The sequence below is a fragment of the Staurois parvus genome, unplaced genomic scaffold (assembly GCF_062004578.1).
Source record: "Staurois parvus isolate SC_StPar_1 unplaced genomic scaffold, SC_StPar_1.0 ptg000012l, whole genome shotgun sequence".
In the NCBI taxonomy this organism is placed as follows: Eukaryota; Metazoa; Chordata; class Amphibia; order Anura; family Ranidae; genus Staurois; species Staurois parvus.
The window spans coordinates 8,622,454-8,640,944 of NW_028317808.1; the positions used below are offsets into that span (position 1 = coordinate 8,622,454).

At 43.4% G+C, this 18,491-nt stretch overlaps 1 protein-coding gene across 1 annotated transcript in view; it reads left to right on the forward strand.

The window, feature by feature from the left end:
* LOC149473686 (atrial natriuretic peptide receptor 1-like) overlaps positions 1-18,491 on the forward strand; it is a 206,497-nt gene that overhangs the window by 67,924 nt on the left and 120,082 nt on the right. Inside the window, exons 10-11 of the mRNA XM_089674786.1 lie at positions 13,027-13,113; positions 13,464-13,607. Of these exons, the coding sequence (XP_089530912.1) occupies positions 13,027-13,113; positions 13,464-13,607 (231 nt within the window). The remainder of the gene's footprint in view (positions 1-13,026; positions 13,114-13,463; positions 13,608-18,491) is intronic.

Consider the following 18,491-nt stretch of genomic DNA (forward strand, 5'->3'; position numbering starts at 1 on the left):
GACCTGATGGAGAATTTGATCTTTACGTTTTCGTTTCCTATTGGTATCCACCCAGCAGGTGCTGCTGCTGTGGAGTTTGCATACCCTGGCAGAAATTGTACAATTTTGGCATTGATATTGAAAATATGACTGATCATACCAAAAAACTGTCTTTTATTTCATGGAGCACAATAAAACGATACTTGAACAAAAATTAGCTGCATGGTTGAGTTGCCAAAAAGAAGCCACTACTATATCAATACCACAAAAAAGCCTGGTTACACAATGCCTGACAACACCTTGACACCCTTCAGTGGGCTTTCTTGTGTTTTCTGGAAACTCGACCATGCAGCTAATTTTTGTTCAAGTATCCTTGTATTTTGCTCCTTGAAACAACTACGGCGTATTTTTTTGTTTCAGAGCAGCCTGTATTTCTCCTGCGTCTACAAACTATGATATAGATACTGCAATTTACGCCATTGTTTGCTATACAGCGCTGCACTGGTTTAACTAACAATTGCGCGGTCATGCAATACTGTCAATAAATGAAATTAATGTCCTTTTTTCGCACACATAGAACTTTCTTTTGGTGGTATTTGATCACCTGTGCACTTTTATTGTTTACGCTATAAATGAAAAAAGACCAACAATTTTGAAAAAAAACTAAAATTTCGTCATAAATTTAGGCCAAAAAGTATTCTGCTACATGTTTTTGGTAAAAAAAAATCTCAATAAGTGTATATTGATTGCATCTACAAACTATGGTATAGATCAGCAATGGGCAAACTACGGCCCGCGGGCCGTATACGGCCCGGCGGACCTTTTAATCCGGCCCGCGGAGCTAGGCTCCCGCAAGGCCAGTGGTCGGCAAGCCGCGGCTCTTTACAATAGATGCGGCTCTCCTGTGTGCCGGGCGCCCGCTCCCCTCCCTCCTCTCGGGCGGGCGGGCGACCTCCTCTCCTCCTCTCCCCTCCCCTCCTCTCGGATGGCCGCCCCCCCTCTAGGATGGCCGCCCCCTCCCTCCTCTCGGGCGTCAGGACTCTGCAGCTGTCAGGATGTAGGCGGGGCAGCCAGGATGTAGGCGGGGCAGCGTGACGAACTCTTCTCTCACAGTCCTCCCTGAAGACCAGAACGGCGCGGGAATACGAGAGGAACGCGCGGAGGAGCAAAGGTAAGTGAATTGACACAGGGGGGACTTACTATATGGGGGACTTACTATATGGGGAATGAATTACTATATGGGGGACTTACTATATGGGGAATGAATTACTATATGGAGGACTTACTATATGGGGAATGAATTACTATATGGGGGACTTACTATATGGGGGATGAATTACTATATGGGGGTCTTACTATATGGGGAATGAATTACTATATGGGGGACTTACTATATGGGGAATGAATTACTATATGGGGGACTTACTATATGGGGAATGAATTACTATATGGGGGACTTACTATATGGGGAATGAATTACTATATGGGGGACTTACTTTATGGGGAATGAATTACTATATGGGGGACTTACTTTATGGGGAATGAATTACTATATGGGGGACTTACTTTATGGGGAATGAATTACTATATGGGGGACTTACTATATGGGGAATGAATTACTATATGGGGGACTTACTATATGGGGAATGAATTACTATATGGGGGACTTACTATATGGGGGACTTACTATATGGGGGATGAATTACTATATGGGGGATGAATTAATATGGGGGATGAATTACTATGTGGGGGATGAATTACTATGTGGGGGATGAATTACTATGGGGGATGAATTACTATATGGGGGATGAATTACTATATGGGGGATGAATTACTATGTGGGGGATGAATTACTATGGGGGATGAATTACTATATGGGGGATGAATTACTATATGGGGGATGAATTGCTATATGGGGGACGAATTGCTATATGGGGGACGAATTGCTATATGGGGGATGAATTACTATATGGGGGATGAATTACTATGGGGGATGAATTACTATATGGGGGATTAATTACTATGCTTACTATGGGGGAATATTACTATACTTACTATGGATGACACATACACATCATTCATCTACTCTTGGTCCGGCCCCCGGGTCCAATATATGAACCCATTGCGGCCCTCAAGTCAAAAAGTTTGCCCACCCCTGGTATAGATATTGGAATTTACACAGCTTTTGACTGCCTATAGAGGCATATTGAATCCATGGATGATTTTTTTTTTTTTTTCCCCACAAGGCTTTTGAAAAATGACAAACATTTGTCACTTAAATTATATATTTCTCACACAAGCCATGGGTATATGTGGAATTACACCCCAAAATGCATTCTGCTACTTCTACTGAATATGGGGATACCACATGTGTGAGACCTTTTGGGAGCCTAGCCACATACAGGAGCCTGAAATCCAATAACTACTTTGAAAGCCTGAAGGTGCGTAACTTTCTCATTTCACTTCCTCAATACCTATCACAGTTTTGGAGGCCCTGAAATGCCAGGATAGCACCAAACCCCCCAAATGACCACGTTTTGGAAAGCAGACACCCCAGGGAATTTAAAGAGAGGCATGTTGTATTTTACAGATCTATTATTTTCTCACAAGGTTTTGAAATCTAAAAAATGTTTTTGTTTTCTTTTTTCATTGTCCAAAAACGTGTGACAACAAACGATATGCAAGATACTCAGCATGCTTATCAAATTACTAGGGGTGTCTACTTTCCAAAAAGGGGTCATTTGGGGGGGGGGGGGTGCTCTCCTGGCATTTCAGGGCCTCCAAAACTGTGATAGGTAGTCAGGAACTGTAGTGAGGAAATAAAGCCATTTAAAAGCCTGAAGGTGCTTATTGGATTTTGGATCCTGTACTTGGCTAGACTGCCAAAACGTCTCTCATATGTGGTACCCCCATACTCGGGAGAAGACGCAGAATGTATTTTGAGGAGTAATTCCACATATAACCATGGCATGTGTGAGCAACAAATCATTTAAGTGACAATTTTGTGTAAAAAAAAAAAAAAACTGACACTTTTTGTTCACATGAAAAAAGTCAGTATTTTTTGCTAGGAAATTACTTTGAACCCCCCAAACATTATATATATATATATTTAATGCAGACACTCTAATGAATAAAATGGTGGGTGCTGCAATTTTTTATGTCACATAGTACTCACGAAGCGATTTTTCAAATGCAAATTTTTTTTAATGCACAAAAACACAATATATTGGCCAATTATTTAGTAAAATATAGAAGATGATGGTATGCCGAGTAAATAGATACAAAACATGACATGCTTTAAAACTGCGCATGCCCCATGCAATGGCGACAAACTGCATACATTTTTAATATCCATAGGCACTGCTTTAAAAACCTTCATAAGATACTATTTTAGATTTACAGAGGAGGTCTAGTGCTAGAATTACTTCCCTCAATCTGACATTCGCGGCGATACCTCACATGCATGGTGCAACCGCTGTTTACAAACTGGCACAGGGTCAACGCTCGCGTATGCAGGTGTGCCCAGGGGGGCAAGGGTGCTATTTTTTTTATTTGATTTTGTTAATTATTTTTACACTGTCCCTTTCGTTTTGTTTTAACACTTTTAATGCTATAACAGGGAATGCGAATATCCCCTATAACTTCAATGGGCATTGTCATATATTCTTTTTTGAGAAATCTGGGGTCTATCAGACTCTTGATATCTCCTCTGCGCTTACATTATCTAATATCACTAAAATCAGTGTGATCAGATGCTTTCCCAATTTCCAAATGGCGCTGTTTACATCCTACAAAACTAAAGCGATGAAATGTATTTTATTTATTTATTGCAGGTACTTATATAGCACCATCAATTTTTATTTATTTATTTACACAGCGCTTTACATATATATTGTACATTTACATCAGCCCCTAACCCTCAAGGGGTGTACAATCTAAGGTCCCTAACTCACATTAATACATACACATACTAGGGCCAATTTAGACAGGATCCAATTAACCTACCAGCATGTCTTTGGAGTGTGGGAAGAAACCGGAGTACCTGGAGGAAACCCACGCAGGCACAGGGAGAGCATACAAACTCCAGGCAGGTGGTGCCGTGGTTGGGATTTGAACCGACGACCCTAGTACTGCCAGGCGGAAGTGCTAACCATTTAGCCACTGTGCTTCCAATTTCTTAGACTATAGAGATGATTGGCACCATTCCGGTCTCCAATCAGCTCTATGGCCAGCTGGCAGAAACACCAACTGCACTCAAAGTTCAGTGATATACCAGTACGTTGCTGGTCCTTGTAAGGTGTATATGCTATGTTTTTTTTTTTTTTCTTTTTTTTGTGCAGCCTGTGGGCTGAATGAAAAAAAGAAGAAATCTCGGCCAGAAAAAGTGTGTGGATTTGAGGATTGGGCCACAGCACCTTCTGGATACAAAATTGACATGATGATCTCTTCCTGGAATTTCAGGAAGGATCCATTGCGTCCAGTTGCTTTGTAAATTACAAAAGCTTTATATATAGCCAATTGAAATAAATAAATAGACACCTTTCTGTACCAGTGTTGAGCTTTCCAGGAAACTAGGTATGGATTCATCATTTGGTTGTTGAAGTCCACCCCTCCCATGTTAAGTCGTGGACACAGAGGGGTTTCTTAACAACGCCAGATACCGTGTTAATTTGGACTATCACGTCTGTGTGAATGGAGGACAGGATGAAAACATCCCATTTGTCCTTCCACTTCACTGCAAGCAATTCATCATTCCTCAAGCAGGCTTTCTCCCCCTTTCTAAGTCCGGTATTTACAAGCCATTGTGGGAGATTAGCTCGCACAGTGCCACATGAGCCAATTTCAAGATTGTACAAATGTCTAAATAGTGGCACGCTTGTATACAAATTGTCCACATACACAGTTGTGTTCAAAATAATAGCAGTGTGTTGAAAAAAGTGAATAAAGCTCAAAATCCTTCTAATAGCTTTTATTTCCATACACACAAATGCATTGGGAACACTACACATTCTATTCCAAATCAAAACATGAAGAAAAATAGATCAAATTTGTGTTGTTCCTCTAAAAAAAATTGAAGAAAAGTGAATATTAGACTGTTCAAAAAAATAGCAGTGTTTGTATTCTTCTTTACAAACTCAAACATTCACTATATAAACTGAAAAATGTTAGAAGATTTTGCTTTCCTTTGAATCACTTAATGAATATTTTGTTGTATAAGCACTGTTTCTGAGAACTGCTGTACATCTGTGTTGCATGGAGTCAACCAACTTCTGGCACCTGTGAACAGGTATTCCAGCCCAGGATGATTGGACTACATTCCACAGTTCTTCTCTATTTCTTGATTTTGCCTCAAAAACTGCATTTTTGATGTCACCCCACATGTTTTCTATTGGATTAAGATCCGGGGATTGGGCTGGCCACTCCATATTGTCAATCTTGTTGGTCTGGAACCAAGATGTTGCACGTTTACTGGTGTGTTTGGGGTTGTTGTCTTGTTGGAACACCCATTTCAAGGTCATTTCCTCTTCAGCATAAGGCAGCATGACCTCTTCAAGTATTCTGATTAGAGATGAGCGAATCGAACATGACGAAGTGGAATTCGTTCCGAAGATTTGGAAAAATTCTATTCGCGACGAATCCGAAGATTAGCAAACTTCGGATGCACGAATCGAATTTTCCCAAAAATGGCGGCGACATGTGTGGCGACGGAGAAAATGGACAGAGAAGATGGGGCGGGGATCTCTGGGAAGGCGCGCTGACCCATAATGCATTCATGACATGTGATCGCATTAGCCAATCAGCAGCCAGCCAGCACTGTGTAATGGTGGAGCTATAAATCGCGGCCATCTTAGAATTCTCCATTAGCCTCCGGTCATTCAAGAGAGACAGACCTGTGTGTATTAAGGGACAGAGTTAGGGCCACAGAGACTTTAGGGCCACAGAATCGTTACTCAGGGACACAGAATCGTTACTCAGGGACACAGAATCGTTACTTAGGGCCACAGCTATCAAAGAATCGAAAATTTAAAGTGACATACACCCTTTTTTTTTTGGTGGCTGTCGTGCACAGTTGGTGCTGCAGTTTGCCGATTGTGCAAAATAAACTGACTTTCTGCTTCACAACCACTATTGTACGTTCAAAGAGTTAAATCCATTTACACGCCGGCTGGCGGTAATATTTTTTGGGTGATTAGTGCATTCCAGTGACACAAACGTACAGTTTCCAGCCAACGGCAAGCTGCAATTGACCGATTGTGTACAATAAACTGACTTTCTGCTTCACAACCACTATTGTACGTTCAAAGAGTTAAATCCATTTACACGCTGGCTGGCGGTAATATTTTTTGGGTGATTAGTGCATTCCAGTGACAGAAACGTACAGTTTCCAGCCAACGGCAAGCGTTGTGCGCATTAAGCCAGACACCAAAGGGCAGCACAGACCTGTTATTACTCGCTCAAGCATGGCTGAACAAAACCAGTCTCTACCACAAATTGGACCCAGACCTGCCCAGGGTCTCGTAACTAGATTGCACGGAGGAGTAGAGTCCGTTATCGGAATTAAATAGACAAAACGCCACACCAAAAAGAGTGGCCATTTCCAACACTTATTCCAGAAAGAGGAACAACCCGTTTCATATACGGCCCGTAGACGTTTCACGTCTGCCACATTCAGTCGATTTAAGACGCAAGCTCCACTTCCTGTGGTCTCTGACTGTCAATATACCTTTAAGTGTCAGCTTTGAAGCTATATTCCCTCCGGAGCACTGACACTGGTGCCCTTCCGTCAACATGCCTTTAAGTTTCAGTTTTCAACCATATTCCCCACAGAAGCCAAACTCTTGGGTATCCCAGAAGCTGCTCAGCGGGTCAGGGCAATAAAGCTCCCGGTTCGCAGGTTGTTCCGTCTTATGGATGGAAGTACGACGGTATATGATCTTCTTCGCACCCACGGCATTACCTCATAAAATTTCTGCATTGCATCTGCAATCACAACGCTGACTTCCCGGATCGCCACTCAGCCATTGGACTCTTGATAGTCGTCTCCCCACGCTGCTGCTGGGGGGACTTTTTAACATAGGCCTCTGTATGGCCTTTAATTGAAGCTGCTTACGCTCCGCCACTCTGCCATGGGCCTCTTGGGTATCCCAGAAGCTGCTCAGCGGGTCAGGGCAATAAAGCTCCCGGTTCGCAGGTTGTTCCGTCTTTTGGATGGAAGTACGACGGTATATGATCTTCTTCGCACCCACGGCATCACCTCATAGAATCTCTGCATTGCATCTGCAATCACAACGCTGACTTCCCGGATCGCCACTCAGCCATTGGACTCTTGATAGTCGTCTCCCCACACTGCTGCTGGGGGGACTTTTTAACCTAGGCCTGTGTATGGCCTTCAATTGAAGCTGCTTCTGCTCCGCCACTCTGCCATTGGACTCTTGATAGTCGTCTCCCCACACTGCTGATGGGGGGACTTTTTAACATAGGCCTCTGTATGGCCTTCAATTTAAGCTGCTTACGCTTCGCCACTCTGCCATGGGCCCCTGTACCGCCTCCTCTTGCTGCTGCCAGGTCCAGAGTGTGTCATGGGTCCCTGTACGGCCTCCCATTGCTGCTGACTTCATCGCCAGACTCTGCCATGTGCCACTTTCAGGTCTCCTTACACTGTTGGTGGGTTCCATTTTGTGATAGGGTGCTGTATGGCCTTCCATTGCTGCTGCCTCCACCGCCACCCTGCGCCATGTGCCTCTGTCGTCTGCTCACGCTGCTGACGGCTTCCGCTTTTTAACCGAGGCCTGTGTTTGGCTTCCGAATACTGCTGCATCCACCGCCACCCTGCGCCATGTGTCTCTGTCGTCTGCTCACGCTGCTGACGGCTTCCGCTTTTTAACCTAGGCCTGTGTATGGCTTCAGAATAATGCTGCCTACACCGCCACCCTGCGCCATGTGCCTCTGTCGTCTGCTCACGCTGCTGCCAGGTCCATACTGATTCATGGCCCCCTGTACCGGCTCCTCATGAACGTGGTTCAGCGGGTTTGCATCACTTAACGGCAAATCGTTGACAAACGCTGGGACTTTCAGTGTTGTGCGCATTAAGCCAGACACCAAAGGGCAGCACAGACCTGTTATTACTCGCTCAAGCATGGCTGAACAAAACCAGTCTCTACCACAAATTGGACCCAGACCTGCCCAGGGTCTCGTAAGTAGATTGCACGGAGGAGTAGAGTTCGTTATTGGAATTAACTGTGAGGGACTTTTAAACCTAGGCCTGTGTATGGCCTTCAATTGAAGCTGCTTCTGCTCCGCCACTCTGCCATTGGACTCTTGATAGTCGTCTCCCCACGCTGCTGCTGGGGGGACTTTTTAACATAGGCCTCTGTATGGCCTTCAATTTTAGCTGCTTACGCTCCGCCACTCTGCCATGGGCCCCTGTACCGCCTCCTCATGCTGCTGCCAGGCCCGTAATCTGCCATGGGCCCCCGTACCGACTCCTCATGCTGCTGCCAGGCCCGTAATCTGTCATGGGCCCCTGTACCGCCTCCTCATGCTGCTGCCTGGTCCAGAGTGTGTCATGGGTCCCTGTACGGCCTCCCATTGCTGCTGTCTCCATCGCCACACTCTGCCATGTGCCACTTTCAGGTCTCCTCACACTGCTGGTGGGTTCCATTTTGTCATAGGGTGCTGTATGGCCTCCCATTGCTGCTGCCTCCACCGCCACACTGTGGCTCCACACTCTGGTTTTGGCCCCGTGACTGCCCAAATGAGTGAAGTGTGCAGTGATTCTAAGATCGACGGCACTCATCTGCATGTCATACTGACTGACAGTATTATTTCTCTTCCCCAGCAGACTCCAAGGGCATTTAAATTAAAGGTACAGTGTTCTGCACTAATATAAAGGCTCTCTGAAGCCTAGAAACACCCTTTTTATAAGTTAAATTCGCAGCGAATATATTTGGCTCGAAGCGAATTTATTCGGCGAATTCGGCGAATCAGCCGAACCGAATTTTTGAATAATTCGCTCATCTCTAATTCTGATGTATTCAAACTGATCCATGATCCCTGGTATGCGATAAATAGGCCCAACACTGTAGTATGAGAAACATCCCCATATAATGTTGCTTGCGCAACCATGCTTCATTGTCTTCACAGTGTACTGTGCCTTGAATTCAGTGTTTGGGGGTCATCCTACAAACTGTCTCCGGCCACTAGACCCAAAAAGAACAATCTTACTTTCATCCGTCCACAAAATGTTGCGCCATTTCTCTTTAGGCCAGTCAATGTGCTCTTTGGCAAATTGTAACCTCTTCAGCACGTCTTTTTTTCAACAGTGGGACTTTGCGGGGACTTCTTGCAGATAGCTTCGCTTCAGATAGGCGTCTTCTAATTGTAACAGTACTCACAGGTAACTTTAGACCTTCTTTGATCTTCCTGGAGCTGATTGTTGGCTGAGTCCTTGCCATTTTGGCTATTCTTCTATCCATTCAAATGGTAGTTTTTCGCTTTCTTCCACGTCTTTCAGGTTATGGTTGCCATTTTAAAGCATTTTCTATCATTTTAGCTGAGCAGCCTATCATTTTCTGCACTTCTTTATATGTTTTCCCCTCTCCAATCAACTTTTTAATCAAGGTACGCTGTTTTTCTGAACAATTTCTGGAACGACCCATTTTCCTCAGAATTTCAGAGAGAAATGCACTGTAACCAGCATGTACAACATTTGCTGCCTTCCTTCCTTAAATAAGGGCAATAATTGCCACCTGTTTTTCAAAGAATGAATGACCTCACTAACAGAACACACTGCTATTATTTTGAACATGCCCCTTTCAATTAGTGATTCAATTACACAGAATCAGCAGCATGCATGTCATGACTGTTGGGTCTGTTGGATTTCTATTATTCTACACCTGCTAGTAAGCTATTTGCCATCTAGAAATATAATTTCTACCAAAAACAGTGATTAATCAGGTTAGTGATTTCTGACTGCTATTATTTTGAACACAACTCTAAGTGGTACCCCTTATGGAACAAACACGACACCAGGTCCTAAACTATCTTGCCACTGCTCCCCATGTAGTCTGGGCAGTGGGGGGGCTCTACTTCGCTGTCTCTTCCCTCAAAAACCCTAAATTTGTACGTATAGCCTGTGGCCCTCTCACAGAGCTTATACAATTTGACCCCATATCTGGCACGTTTGCTGGGGATGTACTGTTTGAATGCAAGGCTGCCAGTAAAGTGAATGAGGGACTCATCCATGCAGATGTTTTGCTGGGGTGTATGCACATCTGCAAATTTCTCAGTGAGGTGGTTTATGAGGGGCCAAATTTTGTAGAGCCTGTCATGTTCAGGGTCACCCCGAGGATGAGTGTGTTATCACGGAAATGCATGAAGCGCGTTATCGTCTCATATCTATGCCTGGTCATGGCAGCAGAGAACACGGGCTGTGGACCAATACGACCGCAACACATTCTTTTTTGTAATGCCCATGTTGAGGGTTAGGCCCAAAAAAGTTTTAAATTCAGAAACCGTAATGGGTTTCCATGTAAATGGTCTGGTAAGGTTTGAATTTGGGTTTGCGGTTATACAGTATATTGTTGAGCATATAAATTGCTTTGGTCCACAATCAAATTGTACAAATCTTCTGTGAAAAACAGCTCCATAAAATCAAGGGGAGTTAAATTTGCTGTTTCCACCTGAATTCCAGGTTGGGCAGTGAATGGAGTAAGTACGGGTGCTGCAGAATCTGTGAGCTGCCAATCAGGATTTGCAAGCACGTCCAGAAGGACACTATGGGCTTGTGTTTGAATTCTTGGTGGCTGAGGGACACTACTTGTGCTCGCCACCGCACCAGCTTGTACTGCACTTATGGGACTCACCACATCACCATATGATACTGCAGTACTGGTATAAAAAAGACCAGGATGTACTAGGCCGCTGGTGCTCGCCAGTTCACCAAAAGGTAGTGCGGCACTAGTACTGGCACTCTGCTGCATCTGAGACAAGTCATGCAACCCTAGCACTTCAGCTTCATGGGGTCGGGTATGCCTTATCTTAATAGAGACCTCTTTTCCGCCATCTGAGCTATGTGTCAGGGTGCTGCTGCTGTCTACAGGTTCGTATTCTGAGGCTGATTGTGTCAAGGAGTCTTCAACTTCGTTCTCACCTGACATGCTCAGAATCCTGTAGGCCTCTTCACTAGTGTGTCTTTCGTTGGACATTTTGGACTCTAAATTTACAGGTACCTAGTGCGACTCATGGGGAAAAGATCACCTGGCTATCAGGGACTGCTTGAACCGCTACAAAAAAAATTTACAGGCAAGTGCTAACACAGATCGGGCCTGATTCTGTGAACACTGCAGTTTTGTCTGCAATGTATTACAGGTGACAGTGATCAGAAATTATACTGACACTGCACTTCTTGTTAGGGATGGGGGGGAGCGTTGGGGCTAAAAGTAAGTGGTGGCAGCAAACGGGGATGATCCTGCTAACACTAAGTTTTTTGGGACACTAATACTAAGGGGGCACTGGTATAGTTTTGTTCGTGATCAATATATTAATCCGTACAAACACTATACTAGTAATGACAGTGATCAGCGACCTATAGAGTGAGTGTGATAGTGTACGGGCAATCTAACGCTAGCTGACCCTAGCTGGGAGGAACGCCCCTAACTGACCCCTAACTGACCCTGACGCTATCTGGCATCGCTAGTGGCACTAACACAGTAATCAGTGAAAAATACTGTACACTGACACTGTACTAATGGCACTGGCAGGGTGGCAGGGGGTAATCAAAGGGTTAAATGTGTCAATCAATGGGTTAAAATGTCTCTATCTAACGTGTGTGGGAGCTTTTACTCAAATGTGATGTCTTTCTTCTCTCTCTGGAACAAAATGGTTCCAGCGAGAGAAGAACCAGCTAGATCCTGTGCCTGTATGTACAAATAGAGGCACAGCTCTGCATCTCCATTCGCTGTACGAGATTGGCAGAGTCCCGGCCAAAATCACTGGCCAAAACCTGCTGACATACACCTCCTACAACGAATGAGAACGCACTTTAAATCCCCGGAGAGCAAAGCAACGTACAGATAAGTCACTGTGCCTGCAGCTACCACCCATCCGCAGTACATTGCGGGTGGGCGGGAAGCAGTTAAATAAGGATGGCATGATCAGTCATATTTTCAATATCAATGCCAAAATTTCACGATTTCATTTCATTAGCTTTCAGCCACGGAATATCCCAGTCATCGGCTAAATGGGGCCAGGAGTCTAGCACTGTGTGGAAAACTGTCACAATTATGACAGCTTCCCAGCAAAGACATGCTATATTATGAGCATTAGCCTCTCCCTGTATGCCAGTTTAGAGTTGATCTTAGTTACTGCAATTTCCTAATCTGCAAAGTAATGATAATTGTTTAAAAATCTATAGCAACAGCCTCTTAAAGTGGCAGTAGTAAGAATTTTTGGCATGTATCAGTACTATTACAGAAACTGGCACAAATGCCTGCCTGAATTAAGTGGGGATAGACTTAGTGGGACCTACTGGCCAAAAAATTGTCATAAATACTTTAGTGAATTCCTCACCTGGAGTTTACAGAAACTACAGGGGAAGAACCTAGTGTAGGTTCTGGTAATTAAAGACAAAGTAAAGGCTGACCTGACTTTTTTTACGGAAGGGACAGGTGGAAAAATCTATCAAAGAGAAAAAAAGGGACAACAATAAATGGAACCTGTGCAGTAGTGAAGACTGTGACATTTCTAACTAAAGTAGTACAAATGTTCTAGGTTTTTGTGCCTGAACAATATATCTTTTTAAACAGATAAAAGAATGATAAGCTTTTAAACAGGTCTTTCCTTTTGGATGTCTGATAGTTAAAAGATGAGCAAAAATCTTCCCAACTTTAGAATGATAAAAGTTAAATTTCTCTAGGTAATCTGATGGTAGACTGCGGTGAGATTGCTTGGCAGTTGCTACAAGAAATGTACTGCTGAGTGCTTGTATAAGTGAAAATCTCAGTAAGAGAAAACAAAACAATGAAAATCACTATTCTCCTTTTGTAGCGATGGCAGGATAGTGGCTATTAAGAAAATCCCAAAGAAGACATTTACCCTTTCCAAAACTATACGGAGAGAAGTAAAGCAAATTCGGTAAATGTATGCTGTGTTCCAGTGCTAGAATAGAAATAGTTTTAGATGTGTTATGTAATTCTGTGTTTTGTGCGTGCAGTGATTTTTTTTTGCTTATGGAACCTAATACTGCAATTTGCCATTATGTTAGCATAAAACCTTTTTATCTGGCTGGAGGAGGCTGTCATTAAAGTGGGCTACGCTGAAAGTTTCTAAAGTGAAAATAGTATGTGCTGCTCACAGTGCCCAATCACAGCTTGAATCTGACAGAAAGCAATAAAAATATGCTTGTGTTTCATTTTTGATAAAAAAAAGTCTAGTAATTAAATTTTTTTTTTTTAATTCAAATTGCATCGCCTCATCTTTTATAGGGATCTTGATCACCCGAATCTTTGCAAATTTATTGGTGGTTGCGTTGAAGTTCCTAATGTTGCTATTATCACAGAATATTGCCCTAAAGGAAGTTTGCATGATGTACTCGAGAGTGAGGATGTCCCACTGAACTGGGGTTTCAGGTAATTACTTGTGTATAGTTTGTGTCTATCCCCCCCTCTCTTTGAACAACACCCCTCTAGCATTTTTGGCTGTGGCCATCTTGAGTAAAGGCAAATGATTTATGTAGCACTTACTTCCTGGAATCCAAATTTTATAAAATTGTGTCGCGTTCCACTAATATATAAATAATGAAAATTATTAAATTAATATGTGTACTTATGCCCAGTGTAATCAACAAATCTCTTAAACAATATACATATATATCATTTGTGACCCTACAATATATCTGTGCTTATTTCCACATTCCATGAAACATTAATAAATGTGTAAACTTATTGCAAAAAAAAAAATATTTTATATAAAAAATTCCTTCCAAACAAAATATAAATAAATCTCAAAAGTCCACACAGTGATTCGTTCTCATTGCGTGCTCTTTCACTATATATTAGTGGAGTGCAACACGATTTTATATATTAGTGGAGTGCAACACGGTTATACCAGGATGATGCTGCAGGCATCATCCTGGTATAACCACTCAGTCCAGTGATGTACCAGTATATCGCTGGTCCTTGTTGGGTATATATTCTATGTTGTTTTTTTTTTTTGTATGCAGCCTGTAGGCTAAATGGAAAAAAGAGAAGAAATCTCTGCCAGAAAAAGCGTGTGGTATGCCCACCATTAGAATATATGGCCCTGCATCCACCCACTTCTAATGGTGGGCACACATTATTATTATACAGTATTTATATAGCACCAACAGTTCACTCAGTGCTGTACATTACAATGGGAGACAATACATGAGACAGTACAATAACAATACAATGCAATACACGAGGGGTTCGAGGGCCCTGCTCCTTGGAGCTTACAATCTAGGAATGTAAACCATGTAACATGAAATGTTCTTTTTTTTTTTTGGTCGTTCAGCCCTCTAATAGATTCCTCTATTCACATTGGTTAATGTGGATAAAGAAGTCTCTGCCAAATTTTGTTTTTTAAATATATATACACCAAAGCATAGGGGCTATCCACCCACTGGCCACCCCAGGCCTCCATGCTTCGGCATATATGCTCTTTTTTACCTGCAGATAAAAAAAATCAAATCCAACAGCGCTGCACACACTTACTTATGTATATTCTTAGAGCAAGACTCTGTTGCTGTCAGAATAAACAGGTCAGTGCTGCAGCTGAATGGCATTGCTGCAAAGAAAACAGCAATGTTAAAAATAAAACAGTAACAATAAAACAGTAACTCAATAAAATAACTTTTTTATTGAAATAAATGCTTTGGCATATATGCTCTTTTTTTAACTGTAGCTGCACACAGTTACGTATATTCTGAGAGCAAGACCCTGTTGCTGTCAGAATAAACAGGTCGGTGCTGGAGCTGAATGGCATTCCTTCAAAGAAAACAGCAATGGTTAACAATAAAACAGTGAAACCGTAACAATAGAACAGTAACTCGACAACAACAAAAAAACTACAACTATTTTTGGTTTTTCACATTTTTTATTTTTTTTTTCGTACTTTTACTTTTTCGTTTTTATGGGGTTTTTTTTAAATTTTAACTTAACCAGATTGTAGGGTCTCTCAAAATGCGATAGCCAGTTTCCTGACTACCTACCATCTTTTTAAACCCTGTGCAAATATGTGCCCTGAACTGTGCCATGCTGTACCCTATACTAATACTCCACTAGTGTGTGGTATCAACAGAAGCAGTACTTGAAGCAAAGACCAGGTTGGCCAGGACAGAATGGCCAAAAAAAACGTGGGTCATGCCTAATTCCATGTCTGCTACAGACACGACATCTTTTGTGGGTGTCCTTTGGGCCATAGCACATTCTGAATGCAAAAGGGCCGTGATGATCTCTTCCTGGAATTTTAGGATGGATCTACTACGTCCAGTTGATTTGTAAAACAAAAAAGCATTATATAGAGCCAATTGAAATACATTAACAGACACTTTTTTTGTACCAGCATCTGACTTTTCAGGAAACTCAGTACGGCTTCATCATCTGGTCGTTGAAGTCCACCCTTCCCATGTTAAGGTTATAGTTGTGGACACAGAGAGACTTCTCAACAGCACCAGCTGCTGTGGCAATTTGGATGGTCATGTCTGCGTAAATGGAAGACAGGACGAAAACATCCCGTTTGTCCTTCCACTTCACTGTGAGAAATTCCTCATTTCTCAAGCCGGCTTTTTCCTCCTTTCTAAGACGGGATTTGCAAGCAGTTGGGGGAAGCCCCGGAGATTAAGTTGCACGGTGCCACATGTGCCAATTCCAAGATTGTTCAAATGCCTAAATAGTGGCACGCTTGAATAAAAATTGTCCAGGTATAAGTGGTACCACATATGGAAAAAGGATGACACCAAGTCCCAAACTATCCTGCCTCTGCTCCCCATGTAGTCTGGGCGTCCAGGGGGCTCTTTTCCCTCATAAACCCAAAACCTATATGTATATCCTATTGCCCTTTCACAGGTCTTATACATCTTGACCTGATATCTGGCACGTTGAAATGCATAAAACGCATTATATTCTCATATTTATGCCTGGCCATGGCAGCAGCCCATGTTGAGGGTTAGGCCCAAAAACACTTCAAATTCAGAAACCGTAATAAGTTTCCATGCAAATGGTCTGGCAGGGTTTGAATTTGGGTTGATGGCGATAAACTGTTGTGCATATAAATTGCTTTCATCCACAATCAATGGATACAGATCTTCTGTAAAAACAGCTCAAAATAAAAAGAGAATAGTTACATTTGCTATTTCCACCTGAATTCTGAGTTAGGAAGTGAATGGGGGAAGTATGGGTGCTGCAGAATTTGTGGGCTGCGAATCGGGATTTGCAAGCACATCCGGAAGGACATTAGGGGCGCTATAGCCCTGTGTGGAAATTCTTGGTGGCTGTGGGACACTGTTTGTGCTCGCCACCGCACCACCTTGTACTGCACTTATGGGATCTGCCACGTCACCAAGTGATACTGTAGTGCTGGTATGTAAAAGACCAGGATGTACTAGGCCGCTGGTGCTTGCCTAAAGGTAGAGCGGCACTAGTACTGGCACTATGATACATATGAGAATCATCATGCGATTGTAACATCTCAGCAACCTGGGAACGGGGTCGGGTATGCCTCACCTTAGCAGGGACCTCTTCTCCATCATCTGAGCTATCTGTCAGGATGCAGCTGCTGACTACAAGTTCGTATTCTGAGGCAGATTCTGTCAGTGAGGCTTCTCCTTCGCTCTCATCTGACACACTTAGAATCCTGTAGGCCTCTTCACTAGAGTACCTTTTCGTTGGATGTTTTGGCCACTAAATTTATAGGTACCTAGTGCGACGCGTGGAAAAGAGCACCTGACTGTCAAGAACTGCTTAAACTGCTACAAAAAAATTTACCTGCAAGTGCTAACAGAGATCAGGCCTGATTCTGCGAACACTGCAGTTTTTTGAGCAATGTATCAAGTGACAGTGATCTATTGACACTGCACTTGCTGGGGGAAAGGGGGTAGGCATAGGGGCTAAATGCAGGTTCTGGGGCTGATCCCGCTAATGATGTGTTTTTGGGGACACTATACTAATATGAACGCTAGTATAGTGCTCATCAAAGATATTGATCTGTTCAGACACTATACTAGCAATGGAGACTTAGTGTGTATTTGAGCGTTTTCCTGGCAATTAAGGGGTTAAATGCAATGACTGTTGTAGTGAAGGGCAATCTAACGCTATCTGGGAGGGATGCTAACTGACGTCAACTGACTAGCTAAAGCTATCTGAAGTCACCGGCAACACTAATAGAGTGATCAGCAAAAAATTTGTACACTGTACTAATGACACTAGTGACAGAGCAGTGATAGGGTTAACGGGGGGAGCGATTAAGGGGTTAAATGTGCCTAAAAACTGAAATTGTGTGCTGCTTTTAGGGTTCATGTATACGGGGCATTTGGAAAACTCTTCTGAATGATGGAAACTGACTGCTGGAAAACGTAGGTAAAAAACGTAAGTTTAGCCGCGTTTATGCACGTTTGCGTTTAGAAGCGTTTTTAAAAGATAACCTCAGGAGACCTTTCCAAAAGCCCAGAATGCACTGAAAAATAGTAAATTCACTAAAAAAAGCCTACTAAAATACAGCATGAGTTATTTTATCAAGTCATGCGGTATTTTAGTAGTGAAACGCATACATCATGTTTCAGCTGTCAGCGGGATTCCCACTGACAGCTGAATGTAAAAGAAAGAAAAACAGCGTGGGGTCCCCCCCTCCCATCCATACCAAGCCCTTATCCGAGCATGCAGCCTGGCAGGTCAGGAAGGGGGGGGCGAGCAAGCGCGAGCACCCCCCCTCCTGAACCATACCAGGCCACATGCCCTCAACATGCAGGGGTTCTTTGGGGTAGGGGGAGCTCCCCCCCAAAGTACCTTGTCCCCATGTTGATGGGGACAAGGACCTCTTCCCCACAACCCTGGGCTGTGGTTGTGGGGGTATGCGGGCAGGGGGCTTATCAGAATCCCCTTCCCCACGTGACTGAGTATGGGGTACATGGTACTGCTACCCATTCACAAAAAAAAGTTGTAGTGTGGAAAAAAGACAGGAGTCATTCTTTCACAAGTCCTTTAATAAAAAAATGTCCCCCGAAGTAGATCCAACGTCAATCACGATGTCCACTGCCGCTCCAAAAAAAAGGCTTTGTTACCATCGCTGGCCCCAGGCCGTCTGGTCAGAAGCTGGTTTGACAGTTCTTAAATATGCAAGGGGCGGGGCCACCGGTGACATCACCTGAGTGACCCTGCCCCGTTTGACATCGACCGGGGCATGCTGGTCTCTGATGTCACACATACGTGATGGCCCCGCTCCTTACGCCCCTTCAGAGTGGCAGCGGACATCGTGATTGATGTTGAATCTACTTCAGG